The sequence below is a fragment of the Hippopotamus amphibius genome, chromosome 10 (genome assembly GCF_030028045.1).
Source record: "Hippopotamus amphibius kiboko isolate mHipAmp2 chromosome 10, mHipAmp2.hap2, whole genome shotgun sequence".
Taxonomy (NCBI): domain Eukaryota; kingdom Metazoa; phylum Chordata; class Mammalia; order Artiodactyla; family Hippopotamidae; genus Hippopotamus; species Hippopotamus amphibius.
The window spans coordinates 2,042,544-2,069,402 of record NC_080195.1 but is presented as its reverse complement, the minus strand read 5'-3'; the positions used below and the strand labels follow the sequence as shown (position 1 = coordinate 2,069,402).

The 26,859-nt window shown below is 45.0% G+C and overlaps 1 protein-coding gene across 1 annotated transcript in view; it reads left to right on the top strand.

Annotated features, from left to right (window-relative positions):
* CSMD1 (CUB and Sushi multiple domains 1) overlaps positions 1 to 26,859 on the top strand; it is a 1,409,269-nt gene that overhangs the window by 1,332,514 nt on the left and 49,896 nt on the right. Inside the window, exons 51-52 of the mRNA XM_057697717.1 lie at positions 14,350 to 14,544; positions 23,475 to 23,648. Coding sequence (XP_057553700.1) covers positions 14,350 to 14,544; positions 23,475 to 23,648 — 369 coding nt within the window. The remainder of the gene's footprint in view (positions 1 to 14,349; positions 14,545 to 23,474; positions 23,649 to 26,859) is intronic.

Below are 26,859 nucleotides of genomic sequence, written 5' to 3'. Positions count from 1 at the left end.
CTTTTTAGATATGAACATAAAAATGTTTACAAAAAAAATCGACTTCCCTCCAGTTTTTATTCTCCTTTCTGTCGTTTTAATATATTTTTTTTCTTTTTTGCATTTAATTGTTGCATTTCCTGAGAGTCAGGAAGGCACCACTGAGGCAAACCCCACCCCTCAACACCTGGCAACCACTGATCTCTTTACTGCCTCCGTAGTTTGTCCTTTTCTAGAACGTCACAGAGTTGGAGTCGCACGGCAGCCTCGTCAGATTCTTTCGCTTACTCATATGCATTTAGGGTTTTGTCATGTCTTTTCCTGGCTTGCTCGCTCATTTCTTTTTAGCTGAATGATATTGTCTGAATGGACCACAGTTTATGTATTCATTCAGCTGCCGAGTGACATCTTGGTTGGTTCCAAGTTTTGGAAATTACGAATACTGCTGCTGTAGACATCTGTGTGCAAGTTTTTGTGGACGAAAGTTTTCTCCTCCTTTGGGTAAATATCAAGGAGCATGATTCCTGGCTCATACGACAAGAGGATGTTTCGTTTTGTAAGTAAACCACCAATTCTCTTCCAAGGTGGCTGCACCATTTTGCATCCCCACCAGTGATGAAAGGGAATTCCTGTTGCTTCACGTCCTCACCAGCGTCTGGCTTTGTCAAGTGCTCTGGATTTTGGCCGTTCTGACACTGGTGTGGTGGGACCTCCTTGTTTTAATTTGCATTTCCCTGAAGATGTATGATGTGGAGCGTCTTTTCATATGCTTATTTGCCATCTGTCTACCTTCTTTCATGAAGTTTCTATTTCAGTCGTTTGCACATTTTTAATCAGGGTGTTCATTTCTTTTATTGTTGAGTTTTAAGAGTTCTTTGTATATTTTGGATAACAGTCCTTTATCAGATGTGTCCTTTGCAAGTGTTTTCTCCCGGCCTGTGGCTGATCTGCTCATTTTCTTGACAGTGTTTTGCAGAGCAGAAGTTTTAAATTTTAATCAAGTTCAGCTTATCAATTCTCTCTCTCATAGAGCAGCCTTTTCTCTTGTATCTGCAAAGTTACCCCAAAGCCAAGGTCACCTAGATTTTCTCCTGTGTTACCTTCTAGGAGTTGTGTGCTTTCCATTTGGGTCTTTGATCCGTTTCAAATGAATTTTTCTGGAGGGAGCCTGCATTTATTTTTGCATGTGGATCTGCAATTGTCCCAGCACCGTTTGCTGAAGCACTGTCTTTTCTCCATTTGTATTGCCTTCTGATCAGCTGTCATAAATCAGCTCTGTTTATGCTTCTGGGCTCTCTACTCTGTTCCATTGATCTCTGGGTCTATTTTTTTTTTTTTTTGCCAGTGTCACACTGTTTTCTCATTTCTGTTTTTAATTGGAAACTTAATTTAAAGAAAAATTTTCAGTTTCCTATGAAATCAGTCCTGTTTGGGATTGTAAATATCTCCAGGTACATATTTGATTTTAGTGAAAATGCCCAGGTAGACGTGCATACCTCCATTCTCTTGAAAGCTACAGGGAAACCATTTTGCCTGCAGGTAACACCACTCATTGGAGATGGCAGGCACCATAGTGTCGGTAACATTTATTTTAACCAGGGAAGCCTTGTCCTTAGCTTGATTGGAGGGTGTCTCACATGCGCACCTGTTCCTTCCCAGGATGGTGAAGGGAGCACGAACCTTCCGTCTCGCACTGTGATGCGGACTTGGTTCTTCCTGAATGTGTGCAGGACAGAATGCCTTTCAGGATAAGCACAGACTTTTTGTAAATATCTGTATGCACCATGTTTATGTGTTAAGGCCATGCTTCACTGGGTTCAGCGACGCAGTTAGAGCCTGGTCTCCAGAATTCCAAAGCCAGTGCTTTACATCTGCCCGTCAGTGGACTCGGTCTAGACGTTCAGCATGCATGCTGACAACGTGAGGATTATGAGAAAAAGAAGCACAAGGTAGCTTTTTAAGTCCTCGGTTGAGGGTAGAGAAAGAGAGAAGCAGAGTTTCAAAGAGAGGGAAGCGGACGGCATGTCTTGGATGCCAGGGAGAAAGTGTGTGCGGTCACTGCTCTGGGCCCAGGGAGTCGCTCTCAGCGGGAGGCCTGCACGCACCCTCACACCCTGCTCCTCCAGGACGTCGGCCTGGTCGTCGGCACGGGGCCTGGGACGGGTGGCCTGGTGTCAGCACTGCGGGAGAGATGACGGGTGCAGGGGAGGTACCGTGAGTGCCTGGGCGGGGGTCGGTCTTTGCGGGGGAGACGGGGATGAGCTTGTCTGGTGAAATGATGGTGATTAGCGGAACCACTGTTGCGCGCGGTAACTGAACATTCGCGATGTTACATCGTGCAGTTAGAACAACAGTCCTAGGGAGGAGGTATTGTTTCCTCCTCTGACGGACTTAATACAAAGGAAATACCTGAGAGATCCAAAATTCACAGTCGGCAACCAAATACGTTTGCTTGGTGCTGTCGTAGAAACATCTGGAGAAGCGTTCTGTTGTGGTTGAAGTGCCCTGTCGGAGGGCCCCTGCTGCCACCGGTAAAGTGCCGTGCTGACCGTCTGGTCCGGTACCAATGCTCTGGGCGTCCTGAAAGCACAGGGCTTGTGACGTTCCCAGGATCGGCCCAGGAATACACGGCCCGGTGGTCAGCGTGAGCCCAGGCTCTGCGTTCCGCTAGCCCGTAAAGAGAGAGTTTACGTATTAAATAGATTTCATGATAAGTGAGGGTGAGTGTAAGGGGAGAAGATGTGAGAGTCCCTGCGGTTCTGAGAAACGCCCCGAGACTGGGGCAGGAGAGGACGCAGAGGAGGGAAGGGGAGCAGAAGCCAGGCTGTGCGTCTGAGGGTGCCCTGGGCGACCCACGGCGGGGGGGCTCAGAACAGCAGCCTGGACACCCCTCGGCCCTTCCTCACCGCCTCGCCTCCTCCCATCCCACACTCACTCCATCACATCCCGTCACCGCCTCCCAGGAAGCACATCTGCCCACTCAGGTCACTGCCACGCACACAGAGTCCCCGCCCCCCGCACCTGGGAAACGACCCCCATTCACCTCCCGCCACAGCCCCCTCACGCAGCAGCCAGCTCCTCTTCTAAGCGTGTATGAACCACAACGTGACCCTCCGCTGCTTAGATCCTCCCAAGAACTCTCATGGCGATGAGGATAAAATTTGTAATCTCTGTCCTTGTTTTGAACTGACTTCTCCAAAAGGCAGCTGTTATGAGTCCACGTGGGAGCCTGCCCAGCTCGTGGGGGAGTCTGACACCTACTCAGGTGCTGAGGTGCTCACACCATGTGGACGAGAGCGCATGTAGGACTAGTCTTGGACCCCCCGTATCTTCCAGGCTGGATTCCCAAAGCTTCACACACATCAGCCCCTTTAATTCTCATGGGGATGCAGCCGCGGTGTCACGTCCTCTAGATGCGGAGCAGCAAGAGCTGGGTCAGGTCGGCCAGACTCACAGACAGGGTCGCCCACTCAGGATTTGTTTCCAAGAAACCGAGGAGAGAGCCCTGTTCCCCATCTCTATGCTGTTCCGCCTGTTGGAATTGATTTCTCTCATGATTTTTAATTCTTACATGTTATAAAACTGAGACCAGAGACAAGAAGAAGCTGCCACTTTAAGCTAGCATGTAATTCGTTCTGAAAAGTATGCAATAGCTGGTGGTAGGGGAGGGACTCAGCTTTTGTTTGAGGACTGTAGTGGAGCCACATGATTTCAAAGACAGTGTATATTCATGTCTAACATTCCCTGGAACAGTCAGGGCTGAGAGGCCTTTGGCAGTTCAAAGGAAATGTTACATCAATTAAGAGAACTACTTCGTGCTCACATAAGACATAATATTACAGCACATAAGCTGGCTTAATTTATACATATATTTGATTTTTTTTCTGTTTTAAATGCATCTAGTTGTACAACTGCTTTAAAGGTGTAATGAAAAAAATTAAATAACAGAATTGCTTCATACGTACAAATGAGGTTCCCAGTCTAAGGAAGTTATAGTATGTTCAGTTAAATGATTGTTAAATGAGCAAAAAGTCAATTTGCAATTTAAAGCCGTTTTTGATACTGACTGCTACTCATTCAGTAGGACAGGAAAATAAATATAACATTTATAATAAAATGGGACGTCAACCTTCCGTTTTCTAAGTTTCATCTCAAACTTTCAAATATTTTCCCCATTGTTTATTAGACTTTGAAAAGGAAGAGGTGGACAGTTCATAACAGTTTCTTGGTGTTCAAAAGCTGGAAAATGCATTTAATTTTTTGAGGGGAAGGTGTTTTTATTCCCTTAATTTAAGTTAAAGAAATTGAGCAGAGTAAGCATAAAACTTTACCTCTTAGTCAGAAAATTTGGTTCCTGTGAAACGCGGAGATGTGTGTTTCCCGAAGGCCCGTCCTGTGCTGGTGTGGCACTGGTTCAGAAGTTTCTTTACCAACTGAATAACGTGTAGATTGGTACATGGGACCTCAAGAGATAAGAAGCACTTCGGCTTTGACAAGTGGTAAACGTAAGTGGTGAATCAGCTTGGTTCACTTCTCGCCCGGGTTGACTAAAGTGAAGATTGTCATGAATAAGCGTGTTTCAGGGTGCGTATGTTCCACAGTCGTACAGTCTCCAGGGCTCACGTTCGAGGCTCATTTCTTCTCATTTTAACTCTTTACTGAGACTGGATGTGGGTCGCCGAGGGTCTGCCTCATGCCGGAGCCGTGGCGGCACAGGGGGAGTTCCGGGTCTGCGTGTGCCGGGCCTGCTGGCGGCACAGGTGATGCGTGCCCGCGCACCGCGTCCGCCGCCAGCCCCAGGAGGCCGCTTTCTGGGAGCATCGGACGGGGACAGACCTCGCTGTCGTGTGTCCTGTGGCGACGAAGCGTTTTAAGGCTGTCGGTCACAGCTGTGCAAACGTCTTACCTGTTTTGTGAGTGCGGTCCTTTTGGGGAGTTAAGTTCTCTAAAGGACCCAGATTCTGTCATTTCAGATGTGTTTTTGCCCCTTAATCTTCAGGGCCAACTGTGTTCTACTTTATATAATCTTTCCAGCTCGTTTTATTTCATTTCCAGCGATTGCCCGTGGGTCCCTCCAGCTGTTCGTATTTTAGTTAGAGTTGTGACCTAAAGGTGTCCCTTGGCTCCCTGATACGTACGAGGAAGTAACGTCTGCCCAGAACGCTTGAACAGCAGTACGTGCAGGGTTTGGGGAACTCGGGTCCTCTGTGGGCCTCAGGCCTGGACTGCACTAGCTGTGCCTGTCCACAGTCCGTCTCCAACAGGTGCAAGCTGCTCAAGGGCGGGTGCGTGTATCCCTTTAGTTCACGGCGGTAACTCTATAAATACTTACAGAATGAATGAATGGGACCCTCTGTAGCCTGGTGTGACAGTATTTAATCTTCTCTCCCTCTTTTCCTGGTCTGCTCTTCTTGCCAGGCACCCAGTAGCTTCTCAGTGCAGGGCCGTGGTCTCCACTGGGGACAAGAGCTGCATGGGGGCCCCTCTTCTTTAAAGAATGGAGATATGATGAACTAAGGCAACTTGCAGTGAATTTAGTTCCAAAAACGCCCCCAAATCAGCAAGGCAGGGCACTGTGGGATCCCTCTCTCGTTCCCTCTCTGTAGACACACAGACACTTGGATTGGAAGCACAGTTTTCATCCTTCCCAGGGCTTGGTTTAGACTCATGTTGTGTAATTATAAAATCAGCCATAGGATGTAATTTTAAAAACAGATTTCTTATGGAACCTAGATGATAGAATCGCAAAAACAATTCTGAACAATATTTGCCATGTAATGTCACCCCGTGGATGAAGTTACTTTAGTGTTGGTCTTGCTTTCTTGTTGAAACCAAGTTTCACGGCTGGCATCTAGGTTGTGGAGCGTCAGTGATTTGACGCAGCTACAGTTTGCTGTGTAAGCATCCTGCGGTCTGACTCTGTTAACGTATATTTATTAAGTCTGACCACAATAACAAAATGACAAGAAGCCCAGGGCAGAAAAAATGTCCAATCTCATGAGGGTTTGGGAAGCTTCACACGTGGAAAAGGCAGTCATCGCAAGAACGAGTGAGAATCTGGCCGTTCCAGGATGCGGAGAACGTGAGTGTCAGAGTCTAGGTTCAGGCAAGAATCGTGGAGGAGAGGGAACCAGGAGCTCGGAAGGCGCCGGCCTGCTTTCGTCTGTGCTTCGGAAATGCTAATAGCCCTGAGGGGTGCCTGTAAGTGACACCCTAGACGTTCACTTCGGAACTCTCTCCACCCACCTGCTCTTATCCTAAGTAACGCGTAGCTAACCCTGCTCATCACGTGGGTATGCTCCGAGGCGAGAACACTGAAACAGGATCCCAGGGTCTCAGGTCAGCCTGTGTGCAAGGGTCTTCCCGTGGGCGATGCTGAAGTCAGGTGGTAGGAAAGGCGTTTGTCAGTGCGGTGTCCTAGGTTCTCCGCTTCACGGACGCCAGAGCCCTTGCTCCTGCACTGCTGATGGGGCAGAATTAAGCCGAGCTCTGCCACTCTCCAGCCAGTGAGGCAGGTGTTACCGGCACACGCGAAGTGTGCTAGGTTGTGAATACAGGTAGTTGGGAGGCTGGTTAGGCTGTTTTACTCCAGTGGCGTCAGAGCATAATTTTATCAATCTAATTAATGTGCTTGAACGGAACTTGGTAATAAAGAGCACTTACCCACATTGAGTTCGTGATGGGGGAAAATCTGCGTTACAAAGAAAAGACAGTTGCCTCCCTGCATCTTGGGGCTGATTAGAAGGTCACAGATGATTCATGAGCGGAGTCTGTAATTTATGAGAGGGAAGGCCAAAGGGCCCTATTGATGGTGGCAACGCTGCCATTGTCTGAGTGTCTTAAACAGAACAACTGTTGGCCTGCGTGGTTCGCCACTGGCTGGATGAGTCTGTCATAAATCAAAACTGCTCGCAGGAAAATGAAAAGCCAGTCCCTCTCAAGTAAAATGTGAGATATTTTCTGTTGTCTCTGAAACATTCACAAGGTAGAGAAACTGCATCCTTTCTGCACAGAGACTTTATTGTCTGTGCTTTCAGTAGGCCAGATTTGAGGAGGATGATTTAGGGATTTTTAATTCAAAACTGCACCCACCATGTCCACCCTTCATGCTGTTAACCATGTGACTTGGGAATGGTCATCCGTACATCTTCTCTTGAATTTTTTGAAAGAGGAAAATTATTCTGTAAGAGTTTTTTTTTTAAGGTGATAGAAGGTAATCTATATTTCTGTTTTAAAAAAGGAAGGAATATGAGGTAGACTGGCAGATGGAGCACTTTCTATCAACTCCATCAACTCTGCCTGTTACGGAGGACGTTTAATTTCACTAAACTTGACCTGGCAATTGATTCGCTTATAATGGTCGTAAGTCCTGATGTATGTGAACAAATTGCTTTCTTTTGTTACATTTTCCAGATGGACCAACATTTTAAAACATTCTTTAAAAATTGTCATTATTTATGCGATATTCATATGTTGGTGTGCCCGGAGTCCTCACTGATTTAATTCGTGTCACTTGTTTTCGTCATTTACAGAATCAGTGCAGCTGTCTAGTTGTGGAGGAAGAGATGGGCTCAGAGAGGCGCAGGTGGGGGTCCTAGCCTTGTGTGGGCAGCCGAGCTCCTGGGCTGGTCTGTAAAATGCAAATAACAGCAAGACCACCGTGCCTCCTCTCCCCGTGCCGTTGTGAGGGTCCCTTAGTGTGAAATGATGTACACGTTTATACCTCCAGTGTGAAAAGGGAATTCATTTTTGAAAACGCTAAACAAATGCAAGTCCGTGCAAGCAGCCGTGCTAGTGGCCGCCCGTGACTTCAGGCCGTTGCGCAGGTACACGGGGAAAGCCCCAGGGAATTCTAGTCTGAGAGATTTTTGTTAGGAAGAATGAAGTGTTTTCTCTAAACATGTCAGCACAGTGGCACACAGGCTGCTGTGTGCTTCTGACGGTAACTCAGCTCTGTCTTTGTGAGTCTGGAGGGAGATGCTCGTGGCCGCGGCGGCTGGCGTCTGCGCGGCAGGGCCGGCCCTGGGCAGAGCGAGCGCCCGCAGAGGCAGTTTCCGGGGCCCTGCCCCCTCCCCCCGGCGCCCTCGGCTCCTTCCCGTCTTCCTGCTGTAATGATGCCTTCGGGTCCCTGCTCTGCTTCTCAGCTCAGCCCCACGTGGCCCGTCACTCCACTCGTTTTTCAGGTTTGCCTTATTCTGTTATGTCTCACGTCACAAAGTGAGAATGTCTCTCTTAAGTATCCAGTTCCACATCCACACTCTTTGCAGCTCCCTGAATATGGTATTATATAAACCTGTATTCCTCTCGTAGCCTGGGATTTTGTTCTCTTTTCTTTTTCCCCTCAAGGTATTGATATGGTGGGAAGAAATTTTAAAAAATAAGAATACAACAGAAGCACTCTAGCTTTTCTAAATAATCCCCTGTTAAACAATTATGCACTGATTTATGTAATCTTTTATATGTGTGTGTTGAATTTATACAATCCGTATTGATGTATACGTAGATAATTTATACACGTGTATGTGTATGTGTTTATATGTGTGTATGTGTACATAGGTGTGTGGTGTGTTCATGTATGTATATATTTGTGTCACAAGGTAGCAGATTGTTTCCTTGGCACTTTGTTTTACTGTTTCAAGTTTCTGTCTGAAAAGGGAAGTTTTCTCAATTTTCACTTTCTTCAGCCTATTTTTTAAATTTAAAAAAAATTTTTAAACATATTATCCTTTTTTGAAATGAAATGCTCTCTGTGGTCGTCAGGCCAATGCTCCTAAATCCTTGGGTCGCTTGATCGGCTTTTCTCTGGCTGCAGTAACGTGTAGAAAACCGAGAAACGACGGAAGGCAGTTGCTGATGTCTCATGGGCTGCAGACACCCCTTCAGCTCTCCTGACATGGTTCCCTTTTGTTTTCCTTTCACCACTGAGGCCTGGAGCCCGTGTTCCGGGGGTCCCGGGGTTCGGCCCTCGCGCGCGTGTGTGTGTGTGTGTGTGTGTGTGTGTGTGTGTGGTCTCAGTGCGTGTGCCATGCTTTCTCCTGTTCACATACATACACGGCAGAAGCCACAGCCCCCTGGGCTCATACAGGGCGTGTCCCCCAGAGCATCCTTTCCGAGGACGCCTTCACTGGGGGCATGTTGAGTTTCTCATTGATCCAGTCGAGAACGGTTCCCTGTGACGTGCGACTGAAGGCTGAGCGTGTGTCTTACTGGAGGAAGGAGGCTGCTCCCCCAAAGAGAGCTGTGTGCGAGAAGCAGGGCCCCCGGCAGTGCAGCTGCTGGCACAGGTGTGGCGGGGAGAGTCGAAGCAGGTGTGTCTTGGCAGGTGGCAGGGCTGGGTCCTCCAGAGCCTGGCCCACAGTGGCCTCGTCCAGGGAAGCGCAACCCTGAGGTGTGCGGCTTGTTTCAGGATCTGTCCGAGGGGAAGGTGAAAGGAGGCCAGTTTCCAAACCCTAGGCCTCCATCTCACTCCTCCCCAGACCCGGCTGCCGGAGTAGACGCTGCAGCACAAGGCGTGCCTCCTTGCAGTCCTCCTCAAGCGTCTTCCCCAAGAGAGGCCTGACTCACAGAGGATGCCTTTCCCCAGCGCACCTGATACCTGGTTTTATGACACGGGCACGGGCTTTAAAACAGGGTGGTTTGGGCCAGGGGAGGACAGACCACTGGCAGAGAACACAGAGCCCAGGACAGTGCTGGCTGATCTTTCGACAGAGCGGACGCTCAGCCCAGTGAGGGAAGAGACAGAGGGCTTTTCAGTGCACGGCCCCACTGGATATTCGCATGGGAGGGTGAACCTGGACCTGCGCCCCACAGCACAGACCAGAGCGAGGCAAGGTGATTACAGGCTAAACGTGAAAGGTGGAACGTAAAGCTTCTGTGAAAATCCAGCTTCCCCTCGTCCACCGGCACACCTGCGTGAGCCTGAGTCCGGTAAAGACTTTGCAAGCTCACAAAAACACGGGTGACCGAGGGACTGGTAGCTGTGTTGGCCTACATTAAGTTTCAGTACTTGTACTCTTCAAAACATATGTTTAAGAGCCTGATAAAGGGTAAAGGTATGTATCAAACAGCGTTGTTTAAAGAGTTCCAGTGAGAAAAATGCAGAATATCAAATAGGTACCACTACACCCCACACCAGAATGTACAAGCTCGTAAAATGAAGAGGCAGGGGACCTGGCATCGGTAGAAATGTGAAGCCACTGGGCCTCTCACGCGTTGCTGGTGAAAGTCGTAAGGTGGCACATTCTCTCTGGAAAAGTGTTCGGTAGCGCGTCCTGATAGCGTGTCCTGATGTGTGTCCTGGTAGCGTGTCCTGATGGGTGTCCTGGTAGCGTGTCCTGTTAGTGTGTCCTGGTAGCGTGTCCTGATGTGTGTCCTGGTAGCGTGTCCTGATGTGTGTCCTGATAGCGTGTCCTGATGTGTGTCCTGGTAGCGTGTCCTGATGTGTGTCCTGATAGCGTGTCCTGATGTGTGTCCTGGTAGCGTGTCCTGAAGCTGAAAGTGTCTGGTGAGCCAGTAGTTCCTCCCTAGAAATACACCTACAGGTTTGCGTAAGGATGTTCATCTAAGGACATGCTCAAGGCTGCAGTTTGTAAAAGTCAAAAATGCGAGACAACCTCAATGGCCATCAGTAAGGAATGGATATATTGATCATATGTATTTGTACAATGGCTTATATATAGAAATACAAATAAGCACTCCAGCTCCATGGCTGAACATGGGTTAATTTCAAATGCAGAACCCTGAAGTCAGACGTAACAGACCACGTGGCTCCACTTACATGGGTTCGAAACAGGGCCCACTGTCTTATAGGGTTTAGACGGTCACTGATGTCATTAGAAGTTGTTCACATTCTTTCTCCCCTTGAGTGAAGTGTGCAGGGCAGGGAGGGGCGGGGGTGAAGCTGGTGGGGGGGGGGTGTGCAGCCCTGGTTCTTGATTAGGTTGCTGGTCAGATGGGGGTGTGTATATTACACAGAAGTGTATTTAGCTGTGTAATATCAATGTATGCACTTTCTATTTATGTGCTTCAATACAAATTTACCTGAATATCTAAAAGAAAGAAACCAAAAAACCAGAAAACAAACAGAAAAGTAACACAAAAACCTCCAGAGCACCAGGTAGAGGAAAGAGTCCCAAGCACTGTGCAGGTGTGGACATAGCCAGTGGCTTTCTGTGTACGAGTCTAGTGGATTCTAACGTCTCCGTTTCCAATGCAATTTAAGCAGTTTCTATCAAACAGCTTTTGATAGTGGTGATATTTGGTGTATAACCAAGTATGAGTGAGAGATATCACCGTAACAAAACAATTTCCCTTACCATTTCCTTGTTTATGTTAAGCTGTCTTAACATAAATACAATATCTGTAATAAAACATCCATAAAAATATAGTAATAAAATCAGTGCTAAACCTAGTCTCTTTCTGGTAATTGGTAATGCGTGAACAGTAAAAAAAAAGCCTTATCTAGGTCACTCATTAACTGGTATATTCCCAATGAAATATGACTTTGTGTGTTTAAAATAGATGAAAAATTATTGTATTGTTAATCTCATCAATCATATATTGGTAATAAAATTACAGTACAGTTTGGTACTGATAAATATTCATGAAAGAGTTTAAATATGAAACATATTAGAATGAAGGTCTGTGGGTATTGGAGAATGGACAGTTCAAGGAGAACACAGAATGGGATAAATTTTAGGGCTAGTCACGTGCTTTTATGGAATGGTTATTCAAAAGTGTCAAATGGCTGTGGTATTATGCTCTTGGATCTGAGTAAAAGTGATGTTTTTATTTAATGTACAAATGTTTACCATACTTTGCATGTCATACGGTCAATTATTTAAGCTTTGGAGGGAAACTTTGGGGTTTTTAATGAAGAAGCAGGAGATTAATCTTTTTATGAAGTTCCTTTAAGGACATGCAGGTGGAGTTTTTCACCACAGTTAAGAGCTCGACTTGCAGGTGGTGGGGCGGCGGCCGGAGGAGGTGGGGGTGAGGACGGAGCAGTGACTTCGGGTGAGGGCTGGGGCGGAGCACGTGAGAACAGTTTCCAGGTTCTGACTTGGGGGGCTGGACGCTCCCCGAGGTGTGGTCAGGAGAACAGGCAGGCGTGCAGGGCGTGCAGAAGGCTCTGGATCCGCTTCCCCCGACAAGGTCCCCAGGGCAGGTGCAGGGCTGTGGCTCCCTTGCTACCAGGCCAAGCGCATTCTCTGTGACAGCCTGACGGGTGGCACAGAGGGCAGATCCTTTCATGGGCACCTTTTGCCTTGTTTTTTGTGAGCACAGACCTGCATGTAGGAAAACTCACCGAGAGGGCACCTGCTAACCACAGTCTGGAGGACTGGTCTCCTCCTGTCATCTCGGTTCACAGAACTCGATTTCACCACCGGAATAAACATTTCTGGGCCTTCTCCCCCTCGGGGCATCTTTGAAAATATCCAATAAAGTCACATCTGCAGAAATTTCTGGAAAGCTCCACCTTTCCCCTGCTTTCCTTTAGTAAACAGAGGGCAGGGTAGACGTTGGATAAGTGTTTATTCCCGTCCTCACTTTTCTTTTCACTCTCAACTTCCACCCACATGCATTGATTCCCTCAGTTTCTTTGTGGGGGGCGGGGGCTGTTTGTTTTTGCTACCACAACATTTTCTTTTGGCATGTTACTTTTCAAAGCGCACACACACACACACACACAGACGTAGAACGTGTCATCAGCACCTGCTTTAAGTCAGACATTATTCTCCAAAAAAACTGTAGAAAGACATGATGTTCACAGTAGAAGAGCTTAGAGCCCAGCAGGGAGACGGAGATGCAAGCACACAGTTAAACCAGAACCGGATGATTACAGAGCAAACCAGATACCATTGGCATAAAGAAGGAGGTGCGCGTGCAGAATGTGGACACCACTGCTGCGGACGACGTGAGCAGAAGGAGACTCGTGACTCCAGTGTGTGAGCCAACGTTGAGTCCTTCCTGGCAGAAAAGGAGTTTATAAAAGATAGTTCAGTCAGTAATTAAAAACGATCAAGTTAATTCTAGACGCACAGTTTTGGTGAAATGAAATGGATTTTATTTGAAATATGCAGCAGGATTGAAATTGAGTTGTGGATTTGTAAGGTTAAAGACATTAAAGTCTTTTCAGAAATGACAATCATGCCTGGAATTCTAAAGGTAATCTGGTTAGGGAAAAAGAAATTGTATCACTTAGGTAAAACCCTTGCATATCCATATAAATTTTGGATAATTGTTGTCTCTAAAAAATACCTAAGAGAACTAGATCTAAGGATCATTTTTAAGTTAGAAAATTCTTTTCACATTTTAAACCTTGTTGATATTATTATTGTAATAATACCCCAAAGGACTATTTTTTCCTGTTTATTTGCACATAGTAATGGTAAAATTACTAAGAGAAGATTAAATGGGATTTTTGCAACATTTTGGATATGTATGGTTCAATTATAATGAACTTGTATAGAATTTATAATTAAAATGTATTTATTAATATCATTCTGAAAAAAAACCTGTGGTATTGCTAGCTAGTTCTTCTAGGATCAATAAATTAATCAGGTCAGCTTTATGGGCAGCTGACTGTGAAGGTTATTGGCTGATGCAGTTTCATATTTAGGGACGTGGAGTTCTGGTTCTTAACATTGTAAAACTAATTTTAAATGTTGTTGTACTCTTCAGAAACTATATATACTTACGTATACCGAGTTTTGCATTTCTTTTTGGCATTTTCATAAATCCCTGAATCCACTCTGGTACTGCTGTTCCTTCTGTTATTACAAGCGTTGCTACTGCTTTTTATTAACTAGCTGCTGTAAATCTACTGTATTTCCTGAGGGCGTGAATAGATTCTTTCCTTTAAGATTCGTTAAACACTTTTCTGCACAGTGTTAATGCGTACGCATGTGGATTCTGTGTGCTCAGAAATCCAGGCATATGTTCACAGTGCATTACGTAGGGAGGAGGGGAATGAGGGCATCTGATTTTCTGAAAATTTGGTCTAAGCTGGTTTTTAATTACTCAGTTACTCTTTCAAGTTTCTCAGAGGATAGAGACAAATTAGAAGTAACGATTTTCTGTGCACGCCTTCATGTACCGAATGATCATGTTCAGTGTACCTCGAGACTTTGTGGAAGTGATTTACCCCTTTACATGCAGTCCCCCTGCCAGACTTCCAGTGCACTTGCCGCGAGGCTGTGGGATGCATTTTGCATGTGGGAGCACTTTCGTCTGGCTCTGTGGGCGGTGGGTGATGGCCTCTCTCCTGGCAGCACAATGAGTTTCACACAGAAGGCCTTTACCATGGGAAGCAGGCTTGGGCAGACCCCTTAAGAACAAAGTGATGACGTTACGTGTGTTTCCTTCCAGCGGTCACTTGCCCCGGCATTGAAGCGCAGCTGTCAGAACATGTCACCTGGAGGCTGGTGTCAGGATCCCTGAATGAGTACGGAGCCCAGGTGGTGCTGAGCTGCAGCTCCGGGTATTACCTGGAGGGCCGGAGGCTGGTGCAGTGCCACGCCAACGGCACCTGGAGCGCGGGGCCGGAGAGGCCGAGATGCAGAGGTGAGTCGCAGGGGTGCTCCCCGCCCTCGTGGGCCTCCGGAATCACTGACAGCAGTGCATCCGCCCTTTAAGGGCCTGTAATCTGTCGCCCTGTACGTTAGCAGTGTAACCAGATGGCATTTCTTTCATCACGATGATAGACGTGTATTTATATCCGACCTACTTAAATATGGGACTGCTGCGTTACGTGCTAAATGCCGCCTTTTCCTTGTTAACGATCGTGTTTTACAAAGGTTGAAATATTAGACTACTCAGATATTTCACATCAGCTCAAAAACAAATCCAGGCCTGTGTTTAAAAAGATGAGTCTTTTTCCACGCACTAACTATGCCAACCTTCTAATTAGAATCTTGGGAACGTGTGCATTTATGCTAAGGATATTGTGTTCTCAAATAATGACTGTCTTGAAAAGGGAGATGATTATTCTCGTAGGTACAAGATAAGCAGTTAAGCCTCTGAGTGGGTTTCATAATAAATATGAATACGCAGAAAAATAAGGCAATATTAGCATTGTTCAGAGCACTGTTAGATCCAGGCATATTTGATATACAATCTTTAGTGGGATTGTTCACAGGAAATTATCATGCACAAAAACAAGCCGTTAGAATGGTGTCACATTTGTAAAATACACAGCTTAGTAAGAATAAACCAGAATGAAAAAGGAAAAAGGACAAAAGAAGGAATGCTTCCCTGTCTGTGACCGTCTTTCTAACCCAGCCTTTCACGGAAGGGATGGTCATGAAGCTTCCGCTTGAGCTCTTGCCCAGGGTCACGGAGGTGACCTCGGGATGCACCCCCACAGCCCCCGCGCCCCGAGCACCCTGCCGGAAGCGTATTCACGAGGGCTTCCTGAGTCATCCCCACGTGTCCTGGTTTGACGCGCCGTCCGGTCACTGAATCGGTACTGAGTTTCTCTACATTAGACTTCTGAGTTAGTGAGTTCCTCCTTCCACGTCTGCGCTGGGAGGCTCAGGGTGTGACTTGGAGACGCATTCCGCTCAGCAGGAGCACACGTTTGGAAGCCCAGGTTGCCCCTCCGGTAGCTTTTTCACAGAATGAACACCAGGTCTGCATTTTATTGGACCTGAACCAATAGAATCCTCAAACGTATTGTCATCCAAGTCGTTGTGACAGCCAAGGGGCTGTGTTTTTATTTATTTTGTGGTCTGCCTGTGGTTTATCTTAGCATGGCCTGGACCACAGGCACGCCTGGATCTAGCTGTTCGGGTTGCCTACCTGCTTAAGGGCTGGAAATGTTAGGAGCTCGCAGTCTGCTTGTCCAGTTAGCTCCAGATGGAGCGGTGACCCTTGGCCACCTTCTGTGCACATCCATCACAGCGATGACGTCAGCTGCAACAGTCGTTTGTGGTTGAAGGGGTTGTGTTATTCTGACTCTAGGCTCTTCTACCACCTCCGTAAACAGAACCCAGGGATCCAGGGTGAAGAGGACTGGAGACCTTAGTCCCACTGTGAAAGTGCTAGCTCGGCAGTCACCCCTCTTTGAGGAGAATTGACTACCAATGGTTATCCCTTGAGAAACAAGAACACAAAATTAAAATTCCATGTCTGGGGGTGCCCAGATACCACCTCCCCCAACCCAAGGACAACAGGGGGAGCCTGTTGCTATTTTCTTGTTACATTTCTTTATTGTCTGACTTATTACTTTAAAAATTAAGGGACATGTTTATCAGAGAAATTTATAAATCAAAAAGGAATCATTGCATTTAAAATTTTACTCACACAGACATAGAGAGCTGCATTGGAATTTTGCTGTCTTATGGGTATGCAAAGAACACTGTCTGAATTCTGGCCTGTAACCCTTTTCTAACGCTTCGTTTGGAGTTCTCCTAAGTTAGGCCTGGGCCAGACTGTGCGGCCGGCAGCCTAGTCCCAGACAGGCTTGTGTCTCTGTTGGTAATTGGGGGTCTGCCAGGTCTAATCATGAAACTGTGGGGGCATTTGCCCTTCAGACCACACGCTCCATCTGATCACGTGTGGGGATGGTCGGGGGCCCCAAAGCCGACGTTCTCACTCCATTCTGCGTTGGCGTGGACACTGGGCTTCACTCAGAATGACCTAAACGTGGATTTCTTTGATACTGTTCTCACCAGTAAATGTCCAGCCTGCCTTTAATAACTCATGTGACACTCACTACCCCAGGGACAAGGATTTCCTGTGTGTTTGGACATTTTCACTTTAAGTGAGGGCTTCTTTCTGCCTTGATCCAGGTACCTTGGTGCTGTCTCTCTGGGCATACTAATCCAGTTCCAGACTCTGGTCTACACAGCGTGCCTTCACATGTCCTCAGGACCCTTCCTTCATTGATGGGCAGCCCTGCCCCGTTCACGCGTGTGCCGTGCCATGCATTTGCTGCACCGTCTATCTGCATGTTCACGAGGCTTTTTCTGGGAGCGCGTGTTTGAAAGTACCTACTCTTGAGCGCATTTGTTTGTCACATTCACAACTAACATCTATATTTCTGTTGACTTCACAGGTTTGAGAAATGAAATATCTCATGATTTCTTTTTCAAAGCAGAGGATTTCAGCATGAATATAATTGTACGGTTGAAGGAAAGAGGAAAGAGGCCTTTCAGGGGAGGAGGGGAGGCAAAGGCTTAGAATCCACAGTCATAATGAGAAAATACTACAGCACCAACAGCAGAGGGGCAGAGCCGGGGGCTCGGGGTGTCTTCAGCTGAGCGTCCTCTGCCCAAGACACACATCCCCTGTGCAAGACACACCGAGAATTCAGAGGAGACATGCCACCATGTGTATGAATGTATCCTTAACGGAGGAGAAAAAAGCAAACTTACTGACTTTGCTCTTAAAAATTTGACAGAAGAGAGGAACACGGAAATAAAGCTTTCCCTTGGTTGTCTGACAAAGGTGTTTGTTTGTTTGTTTGTTTGTTTTTAGGGGCGAGGAGTTCTACCCTTCAGTTAGGGGAGCTTTCCGGATGGGTGCCACCTGCCTCCTTAGTGTGTCAGGTTCACTGCCAGCCACACCTCTACATCTGAGGCCCCATCATCCAGCTGCTGAAAAGCTAACATTTACCTCCGTTAGTTCTTTATCGTCTAGGGAACCTTAGTAGAGGACAAGCCTAAAATAGTTCCATCTGCAGGATATTTTTAACAGAGGCTAAAAGAACAGAGCAGAGCCAGCCTTTCTGCTGACCCACCATTTACGGTGTGTCAAGACCTCCGAGGGGAGGTGTGCTCAGACCTCACTGCTACTTAACACTTCTGACTAAAGCTGAGGTTTCAAAACACCGTCCAATTATCCTGAATGGCTACAAGTGGATCTTTAAATATCATAGCTCAAGGTGAAGTTCATACCATGTTTGAGAAAAGGCTTAATGAAAAGTTCATAACTGATTATGAAACATCTGAATCCGACCCAAATCTGTTGACATTTGGTGGAGCAGACATGCTAGCGGCATCTCTAAATGCCTAAGACAGGCCCCCGCAAGAGTGTAGCAGTCCTGGGAGCTAAGAAACCCTCAGGGCCCCCTCAGCAGTAGCAGTGTTCTGGCCATGACGTACTCTAGAGCTGACCTTTCCAGCTCCTGGTGAGCAGTGCCCCTAGAACACACACCTCCTGGCTGTGTCTGTGTTTCTGTTTGAAGTGGAAACAGGGTTATGTGTCTCGGAGTAAAATCAGCTCAATTCAAAAGACTGGCCTAAATGGAAAATTTTTTCTTCACTTGAGTTATCAGTAAACGTGTCCAGACTTTGGACGCAGCTCCCCACATAGGTCCTGAGATGGGCTTCACTGTCAGTGAACCCGGACCCAGCCCCGGTCAGGTGTGAGGCATTGCTTCAGGTGCTCCCAGGGTCCTCTCTTTGAGTCCACTGCACAGCCCTAGCTGGCAGGTCTGGTATTAACCTTTAGGGGATGAACCAGGGGACTCAGAGACAGAGCGTTTGGCCGGCGTCACCGAGCTGGTAACTGGCGCCGCTGAGCGGAACCTGGGTGGGTCGCCTGCAGCCAGCCTCTGTGTAGTTGATCGTTACCTTTCACTGCCTCTTATCAGTCTGCTGTTTTTAGGGCTCAGTAAATTTTAGCTACTTCGCTTTGCCCTAAGCCCTTTACACGTAAAAACTCACTCAGTGCAGCAGGAAGTCTGTAACACTCCTTTTAGAAGAGCTTTTCAAACACTTTCATTTTCACCTGTTAAAACACATTTAAGTCTCTGATGAGCAGTTGGCCTTGATGACTTTATGATCTCCTCCTCCCCTGCGATTCTGCTGATGTTCTTGTGCTCAAACATTTGTGGGTTTGAAGAGTGCAGGGAGTCAGGTGGTATGACAAGTATCTATCATGAATGTGACCATGGCATTTACCTCACGGTCAGTGGTTATGCCGGGACAGACGTGTGAACTGGCTGCACACACCCACAAGACACGTAAGGTCTAGATTTTGTATTTGTTTAATATTCAGAAAGTTTGCACATATCCTGTACAGTCAGCTTATGGAGCTCATGAGCCCAGCAACTTATGCAAGTAAGTGGAAGGAAAAATGCACTCAGTCCTTCAGCTGTAGTGGGCGACCTGGGTTTAGCTCCACACTACTTTGTACCAGCTGGTGACTTTGGGAAAGACCATCCACATTTCTTTTTTAAGAACTTTTACTGAGATACAGTTAACATACAATAAACTGCATATATTTAGAGTGTACCATTTCATATCCCCATCTCCCTATTCATTCCCCCTCAACCCTCCCCGCTTTCCCCACTTGGTGTCCATATGTTTGTTCTCTACATCTGTGTCTCTATTTCTGCCTTGCAAACTAGTTGATTTGTACCATTTTTCTATATTCTGCATATGTGTGTTAATATACGAAATTTGTTTTTCTCTTTCTGACTCACTTCACTCTGTATGACAGTCTCTAGGTCCATCCATGTCTCTACAAATGTCCCAGTTTCAATGCTTTTTACAGCTGAGTAATATTCCATTCTATGTATGTACCACATCTTTTTTATCTGTTCATCTGTGGATGGACATTTAGGTTGCTTCCATGTCCTGGCTATGGTAAATAGGGCTGCAGTGAACACTGGGGTGCATGTGTCTTTTTGAATTATGGTGTTCTCTGGGTATATGCCCAGCAGTGGGATTGCTGGGTCATATGGTAACTCTGTTTTTAGTTTTGCGAGGAACCTCCATGCTGTTCTCCATAGTGACTGTATCAATTTACGTCCCCACCAGCAGTGCAAGAGCGTTCCCTTTTCTCCACACCCTCTCCAGCATTTACTGTGTGTCGATTTTCTGATGATGCCCATTCTAACCGGTGTGAGGTGATCTCTCATTGTAGTTTTGATATGCATTTCTCTAATAATGAGTGATGTTGAGCAGCTTTTCATGTGCTTTTTGGCCATCTATATGTCTTCTTTGGAGAAATGCCTATTTAGGTCTTCTGCCCATTTTTTGATTGAGTTTGCTTTTTTGATATTGAGCTGGATGAACTGTTTATATATTTTGGAGATTAATCCTTTGTCTGTTGATTCGATTGCAAATATTTTCTCCCATTCTGAGGGTTATCTTTTTGTCTTGCTTATAGTTTCCTTTGCTGTGCAGAAGCTTTGAAGTTTCATTAGGTCCCACTTATTTATTTTTGTTTTGATTTCCATTATTGTAGGGGGTGGATCAAAAAAGATCTTGCTGTCATTTACGTGGAAGAGTGTTCTTCCTATGTTTTCCTCTAGCAGGTTTCTAGTGTCTGGCCTTACACGTAGGTCTTTAATCCACTTGGAGTTTATTTTTGTGTATGGTGTTAGGGAGTGTTCTAATTTCATTCTTTTCCATGTAGCTGTCCAGTTTTCCCAGCACCACTTATTGAAGAGGCTGCCTTTTCTCCACTGTATATCCTTGCCTCCTTTGTCATAGATTAGTTGACCGTAGTTCATCTCTGGGCTTTCTATCCTGTTCCATTGATCTTCCTTTCTGTTTTTGTGCCAGTACCATACTGTCTTGATCACTGTGGCCTTGTAGTATACTTTGAAGTCAGGAAGTCTGATTCCACCAACTCCTTCTTTCCTTCTCAAGATTGCTTTGGCTGTTCGGGGTCTTTTGTGTTTCCATACAAATTGTAAAATTTCTTGTTCTAGTTCTGTGAAAAATGCCATTGGTAATTTGATAGGGATTGCATTTGAACCTGTAAATTGCTTTGGGTAGTATAGTCATTTTCACAATGTTAATTCTTCCAATCCAAGAATATAGTATATTTCTCCATCTGTTTGTGTCGTCTTTGATTTCTTTCATTAGTGTCTTATAGGTTTCTGAGCACAGGTCTTTTACCTTCTTAGTTAGGTTTATTCCTAGGTATTTTATTCTTTTTGTTGCAATGGTGAATGGCATTGTTTCCTTAATTTCTCTTTCTGATCTTTCATTGTTGGTGTATAGAAATGCAAGAGATTTCTGTGTGTTAATTTTGTATCCTGTAACTTTACCAAATTCATTGATTAGCTCAAGTAGTTTTCTGGTGGTATCTTTAGGATTCTCTATGTATAGTGTCATGTCATCTGCAAACAGTGACAGTTTTACTTCTTCTTTTCCAATTTGGATTCCTTTGATTTCTTTTTCTTCTCTGATTGCTGTGGCAAGGACTTCCAAAACTATGTTGAATAGTAGTGGTGAGAGTGGACATCCTTGTCTTGTTCCTGATCTTAGAGGGAATGCTTTCAGTTTTTCCCCATTGAGAATGATGTTTGCTGTGGGTTTGTCATATATGGCCTTTATTATGCTGAGGTAGGTTCCCTCCATGCCCACCTTCTGGAGAGTTTTTATCATAAATGGGTATTGCATTTTGTCAAAAGCTTTTTCTACATCTATTGAGATGATCATGTGGTTTTTATCCTTCAATTTGTTCATATTGTGTATCACATTGATTGATTTGCATATATTGAAGAATCCTTGCATTCCAGGGATAAACCCCACTTGATCATGGTGTATGGTCCTTTTAATGTGTTGTTGGATTCTGTTGGCTAGTATTTTGTTGAGGATTTTTGCATCTAAATTCATCAGTGATATTGGTCTGTAATTTTCTTTTTTTTTGTAGTATCTTTGTCTGGTTTTGGTATCAGGGTGATGGTGGCTTCCTAAAATGAGTTTGGGAGTGTTCCTTCCTCTGCAATTTTTTGGAAAGCTTGAGAAGGATGGGTGTTAGCTCTTCTCTAAATGTTTGATAAAATTCACCTGTGAATCCATCTGGTCCTGGACTTTTGTTTGTTGGGAGATTTTTCATCCCAGTTTCATTTCATTACTTGTGATTGGTCTGTTCATATTTTCTATGTCTTCCTGATTCAGTCTTGGAAGTTTATACCTTTCTAAGAATCTGTCCATTTCATCCAGGTTGTCCCTTTTTTTGGTATATAGTTGCTTGTAGTAGTCTCTTATGGTGCTTCTTATTTCTGTGGTGTCCGTTATAAATTCTCCTGTTTCATTTCTAATTTTATTGATTTGAGTCCTCTCCCTCTTTTTCTTGATGAGTCTTGCTAGAGGTTTATCAATTTTATTTCTCTTCTCAAAGAACCAGCTTTTAGTTTTATTGACTTTTGCTCTTGTTTTCTTTGTTTCTATTTCATTTAGTTCTGCTCTGATCTTTATGATTTCTCTCTGTCTACTCACTTTGGGTTTTGTTTGCTCTTCTTTCTCTAGTTTCTTTAGGTGTAAGGTTAGATTGTTTATTTGGGATTCTTCTTGTTTCTTGAGGTAGGATTGTATTGCTATAAACTTCCCTCTTAGAACTACCTTTGCTGCATCCCATAGGTTTTGGATCGTTGTGTTTTCAGTGTCATTTGTCTCTAGGTATTTTTTGATTTCCTCTTAGATTTCTTCAGTGACCTGTTGGTTATTTAGTAGCGTTTTGTTTAGCCTCCATGTGTTTGTGTTTTTTACAGTTTCTTTCCTGTAATTGATTTCTAATCTCTTAGCGTTGTGGTTGGAAAAGATGCTTGATATGATTTCAATTTTCTTAAATTTACCAAGGCTTGATTTATGACCCAAAATGTGATCTATCCTGGAGAATGTTCCATGTGCACTTGAGAAGGATGTGTAATCTGCTGTTTTGGGGTGTCATGTCCTGTAGATATCTATTAAGTCAAGCTGATTTATTGTGTCATTTAAAGCTTGTGTTTCCTTATTCATTTTCTGTGTGGATGATCTGTCCATTGGTGTCAGTGGGGTGTTAAAGTCCCCCACTATGATTGTGTTCCTGTCTATTTCCTCTTTCATAGTTGTTAGCATTTGCCTTATGTATTGAGGTGCTCCTATATTGGGTGCATAGATATTTATAATTGTTATCTCCTCTTCTTGGATGGATCCCTTGATCTTTATGTAGTGTCCTTTCTTGTCTCTTGTAACATTTTTTATTTTAAAGTCTATTTTATCTGATATGAGTATTGCTACTTCAGCTTTCTTTTGATTTCCATTTGCATGGAATATCTTTTTCCATCCCCTCACTTTCAGTCTGTATGTGTCCCTAGGTCTGAAGTGAATACCATGCACATTTCTTAATTCCTGCTACACTCACATAGTAGCTGCCCAGTAACTGTGATGCGATTCCTGTGATGGTGTAGACACAAAAGAGGACAGAAAGCCAGCTCGTTTGACCGATTTGTTCGTGTGTGAATATGGTGTATACTGTGACTGTACTCAAGAAAAGTTCAGCTCCCTGTGAGGATGGAGGAAAATAGCAGTGGGTAAAGGAAAGGATTTACAATATTTTGGATTCTACCCTAAACTTTCAAGTTTTCATTTCAAGGAAACAAGAGAAGGAAAATTTAGCTTCCCAGGTGGTGATCTATCCCTCCCTGAGATGACACCCCTGCCCCGTGTTCTTCCTGAAAATGAAGACTGAAGATTTTGTCGTTTTTAAACAAAAGTACAATCTGCAGACCTGAAGTAATATTCACTCTGTTTTTCTTTTCCTTCTAGTGATCTCATGTGGAAGCCTGTCCTTTCCCCCAAATGGGAACAAGATCGGAACGTTGACCGTTTACGGCGCCACGGCCATATTCACGTGTAACACGGGCTACACTCTCGTGGGCTCTCACGTCAGAGAGTGCCTGGCCAACGGCCTCTGGAGCGGCCCCGAGACTCGCTGCCTGGGTAAAGTAACCCGTCCTCGGGCACCTGTTTAATTCAGATAAACCTTAAAAAGAGAAGCTGGCTGGGCAAAACACGGCACTTCTTTCCATGAATGCTCCGACAGAGTGTTACTAAATCCCACCTGGGCTTTCAGTGCTGCACTTTACAACATGACCTCTGCTTTAAGTATCTAAGGTCGGCGGGGGGGGCTGCTTAAAAATCTGAGCCATAAACGCAGGTTACATGTTACCTTAAGTGACACAAAGACTGTTTTATAGAGTGCAGAGGGTGTCATTACACTCAAATGCCATCATGATATTAGAACGTACAAAAATAAAATTATCGTTTTGTTATCTTTTTAAAAAATGTTCAAATTATGTTAATAAGTTAATGTGCCATTAATGTCAGTCAGTATAAGGACTGAATTATTTAAAATTGAAAGTGTGCATAGTAACTTGGTCTTCTTTTTCCCAAGCATTAACATTTTCTGCATGGTGTTTTTTTTTTTTTTAAATTGGGTTGAAAGTTTTTCTATGGAAAAATTTTCTGAATAAGTGTATGAAAAGTGTTGAATAAGCAGCTTAAAGTGCAATGATGTCTAGTGCTCCTTTAATGTCTCCAAGTAATTTGTAAAATATGTTAACTGCCTTTAGTCCCTTAGAACTCTCTCTGTGATCTCCATAATTTTGCAATCACTGCAAAGCAGTGGAAGCTGGGAAGTTTAAGCTTCTGAATCTCAGTGGGCTAAGCTCACTTTGGGAACGAAGCCAGGACCAGTACATTTTAAATAGTAATAATCTGTTCTTTTCACTGGAGAGAATTTGAAGAAGCACTCAGGAGAACGTGAGGGTGAAGTAAAGTCGCAGCCCCAGAAAAATGCAGCCAACAGATGGAGATTCTCAGGCGTATCCATGAAATGACTGACTTCAAAAGAATGCAGGACTCAGACCAGCGCTGCTTGAACACTGTGTGCATATGTTCCTGTTGAGTGTGGCCATCACAGTTTTCAGCTGACTACGAAATTTCCTTGGAATTTGTGTGGTGCTTCACGGGAGTCAGCAGTGCTTCTGAGATTTTCTAAACTTTCCTCCATGTTTTCGTGAGGTTGGCCTTTGAGTGTGCTCTCCTTAAGGCTATGGTTGGGGTGGGTTTTCTCCGTCAATTGCAGTGGAGCTTGGCACTGTAGAAGGAAACAGGTAGTCTAAGAAATTACATCTCTGCTTTAATTGTAAGATGGAAAATAATAGCGGTTTACATTTGACTAGTGCCTTACTGCTCACACAGCCTTCTCTTAATGGTCCTTTCAGTGACTGCGGGATGCAGGTAGGCCAGGGGAGCCTCAGGGAGTTAAAGTGGCAACTTTAGTTTATGTAACAGTCAAATCATGGGTCCAGCTTGAGTCTTATTGACTGCAAGTAAACCTTTACCTGCTGTGTGCCACTCTTCTGACGGAAGGTCAGGACTTTGAAGTAGAAAAGATGAGATGCATATTGAATAGTTGGCTGGACGGAGGTGCTCAAAGGCACGGCCTCAGTGGGGTGCGATGTGGCTTAGATGCTTTTGACAGAGCAAGTGTTCAGGGGAATTTAAACTGAAAATACAGAGGAAGAAGCATGTCCAGATTATGACGTATAAAACACTCGTGTTGTGGAACTTGGGTATGGCACAGACAGAGTGGTATGATTAGGCGAGGCGTGAGGTGTTTGAAAGAAAAAGAAGGCAGTTAGAGGAGGATGAGGAATGATGCACAGCCACGTGTGTGTGTAAGTCAGTGAGTGAAGAGTGGGTGATACATGTAGTATAAGGATTTTAAAAGTTGGTAAACATAGTCTCACAGCTGCCTCTGGGACTTGAAGGGGTAAAAGCCACAATACACAGCATCTGGCCATGAAGGATTGCTCTCCTCCTGAGAAGCGGTAGACAGTGGTAGATAGTACAGCATGGGTGGTATAACACAACCCCGTGGTGGGTGATAGCATAGCATGACCCTCCCAGAACGTGCGTCCGCAGGACCCAGAACGCTGCGTGAGACACAGCGGAGAAGGTGGAGAGGGTGAGCGGGTAGAGCACCGAGGTGAGCTCAGGGCTGGAGGAGGTTATGAAATGCCCAGACAGGGAAAGGGAAGAGGGGCTCCGGCCCGAGGCCTGGCACAGACACTTGACAGCATAGACAGTGGATTCCTCTGTGACCCAGAGTTTAACGAGCTGCCTATTTGGATACAGTAATTTGAATGGTGTTATTTATTGATGACTGAAAGTGTACATTTTGAGTTTTATCTTATTGAACTCTCATTAGAACATATGGTAAGTGCTCAATACTCCTATTTACAGATAAGAAAAAAAAAAAAGACAACAACTTAGAGCTTAGGAATTTGCCCAGTGTTGCAAAGCCAGCAATATGTATCAAAAACAGCATTAAATCTTGGCAATTTGACCAGAGAACGCAGGTTTCTTAACTGTAGGGTATATAATGAGTGTATTGTAAGTTTTGTGCTACTTCACCAATACATTTATCTCTCAAAAAAAAAAGGATATAATGAAAGAGGTGGTTACACTATGGTGCTAATGCTGATCAGTGAAGAGGAATCCGTTGGTTAGTTAGTAACTAGAGGAGAAACAGCCCTCTTGCTGGACGAGCCCCGCCCCCAGGCACCTGCCCAGGAGGGCGCTTACTGCCCGAGAGGTTCCGTGTGGCCGACTCTGCTCTTCCTGCACTGCTCCTGGGCCTTCTTGCTTACCAATCTCCCTATGATTTTCTTTCCATTTCTTATCATTAGAATTATTCCTTTGTATGTTTCCATGGTTTTGAACATCTTGAAAATCTGGGTTTCTCCCAAGTTAAATGACCTTGTGTGACCTTCAGGCTCATGCAGGCCCTATGAGAGTAAACTAGACAGTCATGGAAGGAAAATGACTTACGGTGACAAAGGAGGTAATCACGGGGGATATTTTCCGAAAATTCAGAAAATAGCCCATATAATCCCATGGCTTCCACTCGCAAAGAGAAGAGGCGGGACCCTCAGAAAGCAAAACAACCCCCAAAACTCTGATGCGGAGAAACACATCACCCCGATATGGAGGAAATGGAAAATTACGCAAGGAAACAGACAGTTACGCCAGATATTCCGTAATAAATCCCAGGGCATGTTTAAGAGAATGAAATACACGTGAAGGGCTGTGTCCTGAAGGATAGATCCACCACAAACTGGGAACAACAAAGACATTCAGGGCC